Consider the following 13,453-nt stretch of genomic DNA (forward strand, 5'->3'; position numbering starts at 1 on the left):
GTTAAAGCCTCTGCCTTCAGCTCAGGTCATGATCTCAGGGTCCTGGGATTGAGCCCTGAGTTGGGCTCTCTGCTCAGCAGGGAGCCTTGCTTCCTCCTCCCTCTCTCTCTGCCAGCCTCTCTGACTAGTTGTGATCTCTGCCTGTCAAATAAATAAATAAAATCTTAAAAAAAAAAAAAAAAGGCTGAGGGAAACAAAGTTATTTAAATTATACTTTGAACTTTTTTGTTACTTTGAGATTGTTCACAGATTTTTTTTTAACATATAACAATAATAATAATGGCATTCCACTGTTTAAAACTTGTCCATGACTTCTCACTGCTCTTAGAGAAAAAACCAAAATCCTTAAAATGAAACTTGACATGATCTTGTCCCTGTCTACTTTTCCAGTCTCATCTTGTTGAATCTTTCCTTGGAGCTTACTGCATTTTTTTTTTAAGTTTTATTTATTTAACAGAGAGAGCACAAGCAGGGGAAGCAGCAGGCAGAGGGAAATTGAGCAAGGAGCCTGATGTGGGACTCAATGTAGGGCTCAATCCCAAGATCCTGGGATCATGACCTCAGGGGAAATCAGACGCTTAACCAACTGAGCCACTCAGGTGCCCCTGGGATTACTGCATTCTGATGTTCTTTTTGTTCCTTGAACAGCCCATATGCTTTAGAAGTATGAAGCCGATGTATTTCCTATTACTTCTGCCTAAACCATTCATTCCCTAATTCCTTGCCCATATTCACTAATTTTTTTTCTTTTTATTTTATATATTTTGGCAATACCTTTTCAAAATCTTTGCACCCAGGATTAGATCAATTCCCCATTATTCATTCTCACAGCACTATGTATTTTTCCTTTCTAATTATAGATTTGTTTTTATAATTTATTGATGTCCCCCCCCCCGCCATTACACTGCTTCTTCAGGATGGAGCTATGTCTTTGCTGACCATAATACCCCAGGGATCTAGCCCAGTGGACAATAAACAATTTGTTGAATAAATGAAATGTTTAATTCATCCATCTCTGTCCCTGATTCTGTCCTCTCTTCTATATCAGCAGCCTTTCTCTCCTGCCCTCCCTCTCTTCTTCTCTTCCTTCTCCATCTCTCTTTCCCTCTCCTTTGGCTTCTAATCAGCCTTGAAACATATTCAAGCTTTTCCAGGCCTAAAGCATTTCATCTTTTGAAACCATATCCTCCTCAAGTTGTAGCACAATTTCCCTGCTTCTCTTCTCATCCAAACTTTCAAGAGTCCTATAAACTTGCTCTTTCCATCTCCCCAGTTTCTATCCAATCTTCAGTCCACTGCAACTTGGCTTCCACCCATACCATCCACCAAATATGTGCTTGCTGTGGTAGATATAACCTAACTGCCAGGCCCAGTTATCAATTTATAGTCAGTGTCTCACCTGATCACTCTTAATAACTTCCTTGATATTCAGCTGTTTTTGTACATCTCTGATCATCTCTTTTTTGACTCCTTTATGAGCTCTTCTTCAGCCCAGCTCTCAAATTAATTTGTTTCATATAAGAAATATATATTTAGTACCCATCATGTGCCAAGAGCAACTAGGGATGCAATAGTAATTCAAACAAACAAAAATTCCTGTCTTCATGAGCTAACATTCTTTTTTTCTTAATTTGTGAATTTTTAATTAAGGTATAATTGACATTATATTAGTTTCTGATATACAACATGATTTGTTATTTTTATATATATTTTAAAATGATCACCACAGGAAATCTAATTAACATCTGTACCATACATACCCATAGATTTTTTTTCTTGTGATGAGAATTTTTAGCATCTACTCCCTTAGTAACTTTCAAATATGCATTACAGTATTATTAACCATAGTCACCATGCTGTACATTTCATCCCTAGAACTCATATATTTTATAACTGGAAAATAATACATTTTTGCTTTCTCCATCCATCTCACCCACCTCCCACTCCCAGTCTCTGGCAACCAACAGTCTGTTCTCTGTATCTATACGTTTCATGGTGTGTGTGTATGTGTGTGGGGAGGTTAGATTCCACATATAAGATCATGCAGTATTTATCTTTTTCTGTACCTCCTTTTTCACTCAGCATAATGCCCTTGAAATCCACTCTTGTTGTCACAAGTGACAAGATTTCATTCTTTTTTATGGCTGCAAAATATTCTATCTTACATATATACCACATTTTCTTCATCTATGCATCTGCCAATCGACAGGTTGTTTCCATATCTTGGCTATTGTTAATAATGCTGTGATGAATATAAGGGTGCGTATATCTTTTCCAATTACTGTTTTCACTTTCTTAGGATAAACACCCAGAAGAATTGCTGGATCATATGGTAGTTCTATTTTTAATTTTTTGAGGAACTTTCATGCTGTTTCCCATAGTGGCTGCACCAGTTTGCACTCCCAACAACCCTATAAGGGTTCCCTTTTCCCCACATCCTTGCCAACACTTATTTTTCTGTCTTTTTGATATTACTCATTCTGACTGGTATGAGGTGATATCCCATTGTGGTTTTGATTTGCATTTCCTTGATGACTGACACTGAGCACCTTTTAATATGCTTGTTGTCCACATGTATGTCTTCTCTGACAAAATGTGTATTCAGATCTTCTGCCCATTTTTTAATTGAATTGTTTTTGGGAGGTTTTTTGCTGTTGAATTGTATAAGTTCATTACATATTTTGGATATTAACCCTTTATTAGATATATGATTTGAAATATTTTCTTCAATTCCACAGGTTGTCTTTTCATTTTGTCGATGGTTTCCTTTGTTGTGCAACAGTCCTAATATTAGAATTCCCCAAGATTTTATCCTTGGCTCACAGCTTTTATTTTGCATATGTCCTCTCGGTAATCTTAGTTTTACTTATGACTCCAACTACCACAGATTAGTTGATAATTTCCCATTTTTTTTTCTTCAATCTAGGCACTTCCCATGAGTTTCAGGCTGGATGTATTTATTTGGACATAATGCAGGAACTTTGAAATAGATATATCCAAATAAGAACACTTTCTTTTTTCCCTGAGTTTCTCATTTCAGGGGATGTACTCAGTTACCTAAACCAGAAGTAACCTTAGATCCCTCCTCTTCTTTCTTTCTTATATCCAACCAGTCACCATCTCCTGCCAAATTTACTTTCTCTAGCATTCCCCTAACTGCTCCTCCTTTCTGGTCTGGTTCCCTTTGGATTCACTTTCCAATAGCTTCAAATACAATCTCAGTCCCTTACTTAAAAGCTTTAAGTAGTTTTTTCATCACCAAAAAGATGAAGCCTATGTTTTCATCATAGTGTAAAACTCACTGTGATCTGATCCCTGCTTGATTCTCCAGTGTTCTGTTTTGCTTTCCAGCTTAAAGATTTTGTTGGTTCACACAGTGTGGCATAATGATTAATATTACAGTCTTTGGAGCCAGGCTGCTTAAGTGTGATTCCCAGGTCTATCACATATTTACCTCATTATACCCATTTTGCAGTTGAGGAATAGTCACTATGAGATTATTTGGAGGACTGAATTAATACATGTGTGCTTCCTGGCACATATTTACTATTATATTAGACTCTTCTAATATTTCTGCTTTTGTTAACCTACTTCCTCCTCCTTCTTGCAATATATAGTAAGTTCAGCTATGGATTCCATACAGTCATCAGTTTTTTATAAGCTTACATTTGATTTACTACCCAAGAAATCCATACCAATTATGACTTATTTCATGTTAGGGTTAATGTTCTAAGCAGGTATCCTCATAATGTTTGTTTGTTTGTTTTCTTTTGATGATGGCAAATGTAGCTACTTCAACTGTTCTGTTGCCGGAGATCAAAAATACGGTTTTTGTACCATATCATTTAAATGTAAAAGTGAGAGAGAGAAATATGGCTAACTCCCTAGTTTCTAGGTTGGATGACTAGGAAACCAGACAATAATGTAGAATCCTCAAATGTTTGTTCACACACACACACACACACACACATTCTTATTTCTCCCAAGTTTCCTTTTCATCCTGCCACTGTAATTAGTATCACTTTGGCCAACCTACCCTTTTCTCACCAAATTTTCCTTCTCTGCCACATCCACCCACCAACCAGAAAAATGCTTCCCAACGCTGCCTTCCCTTTAAGAACAGAGCTACACGGAAGTTGAATGCCTAATCTTGCCCTCTGGGTTTCTCCGTCGCCATAGCAACTGGAGCAGGAAGGGGCGGGTTCTGTCTTCCTACGTCCGGCTCACGCGAGCGCCAGCCGCTTTGGTGCGGTGGGGGGGCGCGGCGTTCTAGGGTTGAGCGGGTTTCTTAGGTCGGGGTTGGAGTTGGAGCCGGAGCCGGAGCCGGAGCCGGAGCCGGATTCCGCGCAGACGGCCACGTCAACCTAAACCTACACCGCCCTTCCCACCCTGCTGCCGTCGCATCCGCAGAGCCTGCTGCAGGTCCTCCCAGGCCGCGTCCTCCACGCCTTTCCCACAGTGCCCCGCGCCAGGCCCCGCCCCGGCTCGCCGTGGGGACCGGGGCGCGAGGAGCCGACTGGAGCTGCCGCGCTCGTTGCTGCCGGTGCGGCTTGTCCTCCCCCGTCCCGAGCGCGGCAGCCCGGCGGTCAGAGAGGGCGTGCTTCGTTCGCGCGCGCACAGCTTGCGCTCGGTCGGGTGGGGTCCGCCGCCGGGACTTGAGGATGGGGGAGTAGCAGCAGGAAGCGACCCCGCTACACGGAGGTGGGCATGGGCCGGGGCCCGGGGCTCAGCCGGAGCTGGCGGCGGCATGGGCTCTCCAGGAAGGGCGAGAGAAATGCCTGTGCACCTTAATCTCCCTTTCCCTCCCCTCCACCCCTGCGGCCGGCTTATTGTGTTCTCGCTCCCCATCTTTACCCGATTACCTACATCGTCACCCTCCTTCCGACCTCGGTTCCCTGCTTTTAACTCCAGTTTCTCACTTAAACCTCAGCTACTCAAGCTCTTCTCTCCCATGTCCGGCCGGAGACTTCATACACCAGCAACACTTAATAGTTTCTTTCACGCAATGCCTCCCATCTTTCCCCTCTCCCGCATCCCATTCTGGAGTGATGGCAGCTAGAAAGCCTTCGTGTTGCATTATACCTGCAGCTTCCACCTGTCCCCGAAGCTTGGCACTGATCGAGTAAGCCACACCCACGCTGAGAACGACCGCTAGGCAGGGAACACCACTTATCCCAAAGTGGTGTTTAGGAATATGTTCTCTCTTGCTCTCTAGTCTTGCTTTCTAGTCTGGGTATTTGTTACTCTCCATCACCATACTTTACAAAGGTATGTTTTGGTTGCGTGAAAGGGAGGAGTTAGGAATGAGCCAAAGACCATTCGCAGGTAAGAAAGTTTAGAAATAGACCTTTAGAATTAAATGAAGAAAGGAAAAACTGAGAATGCTAAAGTTAGTTTTTTCAAAGCAGTTTGAGATCTTTTGTGATCTGATGAAGTGGAACTTATTTACCCTTTACAGGTGAGTATGTCAAAATAAGTGATTCCTTCTCTTCTGTTTTTTTTTTTCTATTTTTATCTCAAACGGAAACATTGCAATAAAATTACACGTCTAGTTATTATTCTGCTATTTGTATAAAGTAGTCTCTGTGTATAGTGTAAGCACTTTTTGAGAAAACTCAGGAAAAAACGGCCATACCAAATATGTTGTCTCTTAAAACAATATAAATTCATGCCATTCTTGGGAGAATTATGTGAAAAAAGACCCTATATTTCCTTCTAGCCCCTCCAAAGGATATTTCCTATAAGTGAAATCTGATTAAAATGAAACCGATGTAGACTTAAGTGGCAAAAAAAAAAAAAAAATGTAGTTAAAAAGGAAATGATATTACAAAAGAGCAGTTCTTAGGCTAGATAGCAAAGGGAAGGAAACCGCTTTTTCCCAAGCTTGTGTTCTGGTGCTGATCAGAGCAAATAGTTGAATTTGTTTGTTTTTAAAGTGTTCTACCTAGCTACAACTACATACTACCTTTTACCTTTTATCTCCTTTCTTGAGTAGTTTCACACATTGGAGAGGGAAGCAGTGAAGGGGTCCCCCAGAGGATAGAGTTTGGGTCCTCAACGGTGATTTGCCACTGAATGGAGACTATTACTGGTCATGTTATTTAATAGTGTTAGTGCTATTTTTTAAAATGTATTTTTAACTACCTGGTTTCCTTTCTTTAGATTGACATTTTGGGAGACAATTTCATGATGCTTGATGCACTCCTGGAGTAATGTGAACAGAACTTCTCCAACTTGCATATTATATCAGCTGGAACCAGCGGTGTATTTTAATGTTCACTTAAATCAGAACTTGTATAAGAAAAAGAATGGAAGTCTGGTTAAATAAAAATGACTATGTCAGAGACTTGAAAAGGATCATTCTTTGTTTTCTAATAGTATATATGGCCGTTTTAGTGGGTACAGATCAGGATTTTTACAGTTTACTTGGAGTATCCAAAACTGCAAGCAGTAGAGAAATAAGACAAGCTTTCAAGAAATTGGCATTGAAGCTACATCCTGATAAAAACCCGGTAGGTAAAATTTTCTTTTTAAATATCTCTAATTAATGTATTTTAGTAAAGTTTTGATACATATTTAAATTTTAAATAAGTGCTCACATGGTTAAGAAAAATCATGTCAAAAATCACAGTTCAGTTTTTGTACTAAGAAGCAGCGAAATAATCTAGTTGAGAACAATGTGAAGGAATGTTGATACCAAAAATTTAATTCCCTCTTAATTTGAAAACTAATTTACAACAGGTCCATTACAGGTGTTAATTCCAAAGCCAACAAAAATGTGGAGTAATTTAAGTAGTTTTTTTTTTTTTTTCAAATTTACCCAATTTATTTATTTTCAGAAAAACGGTATTCATTATTTTTTCACCACACCCAGTGCTCCATGCAAGCTGTGCCCTCTATAATACCCACCACCTGGTACCCCAACCTCCCACCCCCCCGCCACTTCAAACCCCTCAGATTGTTTTTCAGAGTCCATAGTCTCTCATGGTTCATCTCCCCTTCCAATTTACCCAAAAGCACATACCCTCCCCAATGTCCATAACCCTACCCCCCTTCTCCCAACCCCCCTCCCCCCAGCAACCCACAGTTTGTTTCGTGAGATTAAGAGTCACTTATGGTTTGTCTCCCTCCCTATCCCATCTTGTTTCATGGATTCTTCTCCTACCCACTTAAGCCCCCATGTTGCATCACCACTCCCTCATATCAGGGAGATCATATGATATTTGTCTTTCTCCGCTTGACTTATTTCGCTAAGCATGATACGCTCTAGTTCCATCCATGTTGTCACAAAAAGTAAGTTAGGTAAGGGACACCTTGGGTGGGATCAGTTGGTTAAACTTCTGCCTTTGGCTCAGATCAAGATCCCAGGGTCCTGGAATTGAGTCCCACATCCGGCTTCTTGCTTAATAGGGATCCTACTTCTCCCTCTGCCTGCTACTCCCCCTGCTTGTGCATGTTCTCTCTCTAACAAATACATAAAGTCTTAAAAAAAAAAAAAAAAAGTAACAGAAAAATTATTTCCTTAGAACTGGAAAGGTTCTTGCTAAAAATGGCAGTAGGAGCTAATAAGAACATGCTTCATCTTTCACTGTTTTCTCCCACATACAAATTCCAGACCAGAATCAGAAATTACTACAAATTAAAACTTAATAACAGCCAATGCCTGTTAATTCCCATCATAAATACTTGATTATGTATTCAATAATGTCATTTTTTCAAAATAAAATGTTTTAATACTTAGAATATTTTTAGTAATTTCTGTAACTTTTAATGAGATTCGGCTTATCAAGAAGAAAGGTATGGTTTATAATTTTCTGTTTCCTATGTAGAAGTTTTTAAATAGAGTTATTTTATTTTCATTGCATACAGCTTAGCAGTAGAACTCTTGTTAGTTGGTTATCTTTCCTGAGATCTGCACTCTATTTAGAATTTTTGTTTTTCTTATTTTTCTTTTAAAATTACAGAACATGATTTTTAAAGTTTCCATATGAAAGATGGTAGTCCTTTTATAGCTAATTATTATTTAGATGAAAGCATTCCTTAGAAATCATTTCTGTGCAACAGTAACAAATGAGGAACATTTCTAATCCAGTTTTGAGTTTTACTCTGACACCAGTTCCATTTAATTATCTGGTGGATTGGGGCACATACCTTTTGTTTTTTGTTTTGGGGTGGTTTTTAGTTAATATTAAGTTGCTGTTGCCTCAAATGGAAAAATAACCAACAAATTTCTTTGCAATTGTTTTAGAGGTAGCATAATATTTACAAATTTGAATGTTTCTAAGGTTTAGTTTTTCTCAGTTGCATTTCTTAGAAGGAATGACATACTGTAAAACCATATCTGTCAGCCTTTGGAGGCATCAATTCTCATTTCTCTGTTATTTTCCTTATTCTTTTTTTTCTTTGGAAGATTGTAGTTCTTTAGAAATACTTTCTTATTTTAACCTGTGATAACATATTTCATGTCATCTCCTCCTTACTTTTTCTCCCAGAAGTATTTAAGATTAAATTAAATCTTCATATAGGCTTTGAAGAGACTTGATCACATACCTAAAACAAATGTTATATCTAATATTTTTAATAGAATAACCCAAACGCACATAGTGATTTTTTAAAAATAAATAGAGCATATGAAGTACTCAAAGATGAAGATCTGCGGAAAAAGTATGACAAATACGGAGAAAAGGGACTTGCAGATAATCAAGAAGGAGGCCAGTATGAAAGCTGGAATTATTATCGTTATGATTTTGGTAAGATGATATGATACTCTGTATGAAATACTGTTTTTATTTGAGTAAATTTTGAAAACTAATTTTGTTTTACTACTAAGCTTATGTAGTTAATATGTGTCACTTTTTTAATATAACATTGGAGCAGAATTCCAAAGGAGGGGAGGGGAAGTAAAATAAACACAGGTACCAAGGCAAGAGGGAGCATTCACTTACCCAGCATTTCTCTTCATTTTTAATTATCCTGAAATGCAGGCTAAGAACTGAGATATTCTTTTGTAGTAGACCACATAAATACTTTAAATTCATATTGGGAAGTATTTTTTTCTCTAGACTGACTTTTTTTTCCCAAAATAGTATTTTCATTTATAATCACTGCAGTGCAGTAGGGTGTATCAGATGTCGGCAATCTATGTTTCACAGGCTAAATCTGGCCTGCCACCTCCTTTTATAAATAGAGCTTTATTAATCATAGAATTATGAGAGTAAAATCAGGCTCATTTATTTACATATTGTCTTTGGCTTCTTTCACTTTGGGGGCAGAGTTGAATAGCTATGACAGATACTATACATTCCACAAAGCCTATTTAACTGGCCTCTGCCGAAAAAGTTTGCTAACACTTGGTCTTTATCCATCACTAGTATTATTTTTATATTTCACATAGTAAGAAATTTTCTCACATTGATTTTAATTATGACAATTTATATTTACTAAATAAGTCGATCTCTACTATAAAAATTCTAAGACTACTAAAAAATATTTTAGTGATACCATTTATTTAAAAAACCATGTAATCTGAGAAGGAAGTAAGGTCTGTAGTCTAGTTAAGAGTAACAGATCGTGTCAATTTCCTAGTTTTGATATTTTATTAAAACTACATAAGTCACCATTAGGGGAAGCTAAGGGAAGGGTACATAGAGGTCTGCTATTTTTACAACTTCCTTTGAGTCTCTAATTATTACAAAATAAACAAAAAATAATAATAGAAATTTTCTGTGGAGATGAAATCATGGGAATATTAGGAACTCCTATGCACAACTATAAGAGTCCCTATCAGGAAATGGATTTTTTTTTTGTTTTTTATAACTCTTCAGAGGCATCACGAGTGGTATTATTTACTCTCCATTTTTGTTCGTTTGTTGCACATTCTTCAACTTTGAGATTTAGTATAGTAATCTGATTTTTGATGAATAAACAAGAGTAAGTAACCTATTTTTCTGTGGTAATTTATTTTTATGATGAACTATTAATTTATAATTTTCACTTTTAAATTAGGTATTTATGATGATGATCCTGAAATCATAACACTGGATAGAAGAGAGTTTGGTAAGTTCATGATCATATGGTTTTCTAAAACTAGTCCAAGACCATCTTTTACCTAAAACTCTTAAGGACAGATATATTTGAAATTTAGAATTTTTGTTGTTGTTGTTGTTTTAACATGATAATGAGTATTTTTAACTTTTAAAATAAAATAGTTATTTTACCAGCAAAAATAGGTTTATTCAGGAACAGCAGAAAATTGTTACTCAGGACATGCAAGCTATGGTAAAACCATAGGCAAATAAAAGGAACTTTTATCTTATGGAGAAGGAAGTTGGGAGAGGTTTTTCTGAATGAGAGTCCATTAGAGAAAAGCAAGAATTCAAAGTGATAACAGTTTCTTTAGCTGATTTGCAGGGGTAGTCCATTTCTTATAGAAGACTCAATGTCCATCTTTTCCTATTGTGGCCTGTAATTGATCGTTTTTAACTCTTGATGATTCCTTTGTTAGTATCTTCATTTGACAGTTCTTCCTGTAATTGACTTTGAGTGGTGTGCCTCCCCTTTTCAGCTTTCCCAGTCTACTTTAATGAGGTTGTCCCACATTTCCCCCTTTTTGGTCAAGATCTTTATCCAAAAGTATCTCTGATCAAGAGCCAGGATTTCCATATTTAATGGTTTTGTTCCTCAGTGCCAGAAAGGACCTTTTCTGGTCCACACATCCTACTTCAAGGAAAGTACGTAGTAGTTAGAAACCATTTATGGTCACATTTGAATAACAAGGAAGGTTAGGCATTTCTCATGTATAGTTCCTATTTATCAAGATTGTAAGCATTGGAGATCATCTCCTTACTGGGTATTTGATTTTTACAAAAGTTTGCCAGGCAGCAAAATACAAAGCTTAAAATATATCGTGCAAAACAGAAGAAGTAACCTAAATCCAGATTTTAGGAGGGTTCTAAACCAAGACCCTAGATCAGAAAGTAACTAACTGGGGCACCTGGGTGGCTCAGTGGGTTAAAGACTCTGCCTTTGGCTCAGGTCATGATCTCAGGGTCCTGGGATCGAGCCCCTCATCGGGCTCTCAGCTCAGCAGGGAACCTGCTTCCTCCTCTATGCCTGCCTGCCACTCTGCCTATTCGTGATCTCTCTCTGTCAAGTAAATAAAATCTTAAAAAAAAAAAAAAGTAACTAACTGAAAATATTTATTGGCACTTCCTCCAACAAAGGGGAGGAAGGTTCTCCCAACAGAAACAAACCCAGAGTTATGGATGCCTCTTGAAGTCCCCACTTAGGTGGCCATGAAAGCCAATCAGTGAGTATTATTGCAAGAGCACACCGAATTTACAAAGTGCATTTGGGACAGTACAATGCAAGTATACTTGAAGCAATAGCTAATGAATTTGTTGCAAAAAATAACAAAACCTCAAAGATGTATTAAAACAGTATTGTTATCTCAAAAGAACTTTTAGAAACAAATGTTATCTAACCATACAACCTGTAAGGTTGCAAATTCAGAGACCATGAATTTGGGTAAGAGTTCCAGAGTCAGATAACACATCAGATGAAAGAAGGACTTGTGAATTTTCAACCTTCTCACCCTTCAGAAAAAAACCAAGTAAAGGATTAATTTGATCACAGGATCATGATAAGGCTATTTCCAAAAAGCCTAATCAAAAAAAGAGGTTTCCCCCTCTTGTAGAGGTTTGGAAAATGCAGACAAAGCCTTCCCTTCTCTCTCACATACAAAGAGGAAAAAGGGAAGTTGGGATGTCTAAAAGCATTTATTAGGGGCTTTACTAGGTTTTTCTTTAAAGTCCCAAAATCTGTGTCTATCCACTCTTTCCAAATAGCAGGGTCAGGTGTGTCCTTTTTTTTTAATAAAGCATATAGAAGTTGAGCCAGAGGAAAAGTTTGGAATCCACTTTCAGCAGTGTCCAGTCAGTCCAAGAAAACCTTACAAGGCTACCTGAATTCAAAACGTAGCCCTTGCTCTGGCATAATATTTTTCTAAGACATGTCAACCTGGTAAATGAATAGAGTGGCAGAACTAAGGAGATAAAGGTGAATATTTCTTAAAGACCCAAGACAAAAGGGAATAGGTTCAGAGCTAGGAAGCTTTTGAGGTTGATTAAAGACCCGCACTATTTGAACTATTTCAGTACTCTGGGGCAAGTTGACTTTATATAGCAGTGAGGTAGAGCAGAAAGACTATAGCTTTGGTGTTAGGGACAGGGAAAAACAAGTAGTTTTTCCAAGCTAATTAAGTGGGAAGATTGGGAAGATGCCTGGTAGTTCCTTGGATCCCTATCAGTGGGAATTAGGAAGGCATTGGAAAGGTGTCTAGAGGACTAAAGACATCTGAAGCACTTAAGAGGGTAACAGTCTTTTATCCAATGTCCTGGCTCTTCTCAACAACAGCAGACACTAGGAGGTTTTGGTTTTGCTTAGCGGCTTTCATTTGCTGGGGTTGAAAATTGAGAATTTTAGTGGTTTGTCTTTCAGGTGACTCATTTAGGCTGTGAGCAGGCTGGTTTGCAAAATTTAATCTGTAATAGACATAGTTTCCCATTTTGTCTTGGTTCTTTTAACTAAAAGAGACCTGGGTTCAGCTTGCTAATAAATATAAAGTTAAACGCTACCAGTGTGGATTCAGCATGCACAGTAAGATAAGAATTTTCTTTAAAGATAATTTGAAGTTCATTGTAATAATCATGAACAGGCTCATCAGGCTTTTGTGTGCAAGCCTGAATTTTGTTCCAGGCAACAGGCTTAGGAAAGGCTGCTATAATTGCTCAGTGGAGGTTTATAGCCGAGTGTTCTAAAATCTTGCCAAAAGTTCAGGGTCTGTTTCTCAGAATCCCTTTCAGGATGTTCTCCCTGGGCTGATTTCACCCAGCGTTTGGCCTGGCCCTCATGAACAAGCATGTAGACTAACTGAAAAATATCTGAGAGACCAGGTTAGTAAGTTTGAATAACTATGTGAAAATCTTCAGCAGACCTATGGGGGTCATCACTCACTTTAGGAAACTAACTATGGCTTGTAATTCAGCTTTAGTCCCAGGAACCTAAGAAATTTTGGGGTTTATTTGGATTCTCAGAAGTCTCTAATGGGGCAGGTTTAGTAGGTTCAGGAGAGATGGGAGCAGGGAGAGGTTCCAAATAACTCAGAGAAGTGCAGTTAGAAAATTCAAATGAGGAACCCAAGGGCCTGGAGGAGGTGGAGGTAGAAGTGTGGTAGGGAAGGAGGATGATGACAGTGGAGGTGGGGCCTGAGCGTGGGGGGCTGTACACATTGTGAGGCGAGATCAGGGAGGGGGAAAGGAGCCCTTGGAAGCCTTTTAGCCTTTTTTTAATTGTTCACCTCATGTAGTATAAAAATTGTATTTTGCAGAGGCAATTTTAGGTTCCTGGTAAGACACTTCAAAATACCGGGGAATACAGGCATCCCATTCAGTTT

The 13,453-nt window shown here is 38.3% G+C and overlaps 1 protein-coding gene across 2 annotated transcripts in view; it reads left to right on the forward strand.

Moving 5' to 3' along the window:
- The first annotated feature begins 4,552 nt into the window (after positions 1-4,552).
- Positions 4,553-13,453, forward strand: part of DNAJC10 (DnaJ heat shock protein family (Hsp40) member C10) — a 50,312-nt gene continuing 41,411 nt past the window's right edge. Inside the window, exons 1-4 of one of the 2 annotated variants that reach the window (XM_044242489.1) lie at positions 4,553-4,701; positions 6,163-6,512; positions 8,585-8,750; positions 10,006-10,056. In XM_044242489.1, the coding sequence (XP_044098424.1) occupies positions 6,309-6,512; positions 8,585-8,750; positions 10,006-10,056 (421 nt within the window). In that variant the 5' untranslated portion in view covers positions 4,553-4,701; positions 6,163-6,308. The other variant, XM_044242490.1, reaches the window with a different exon arrangement.

This window comes from Neovison vison, chromosome 3 (assembly GCF_020171115.1).
Source record: "Neovison vison isolate M4711 chromosome 3, ASM_NN_V1, whole genome shotgun sequence".
Classification (NCBI taxonomy): Eukaryota; Metazoa; Chordata; class Mammalia; order Carnivora; family Mustelidae; genus Neogale; species Neogale vison.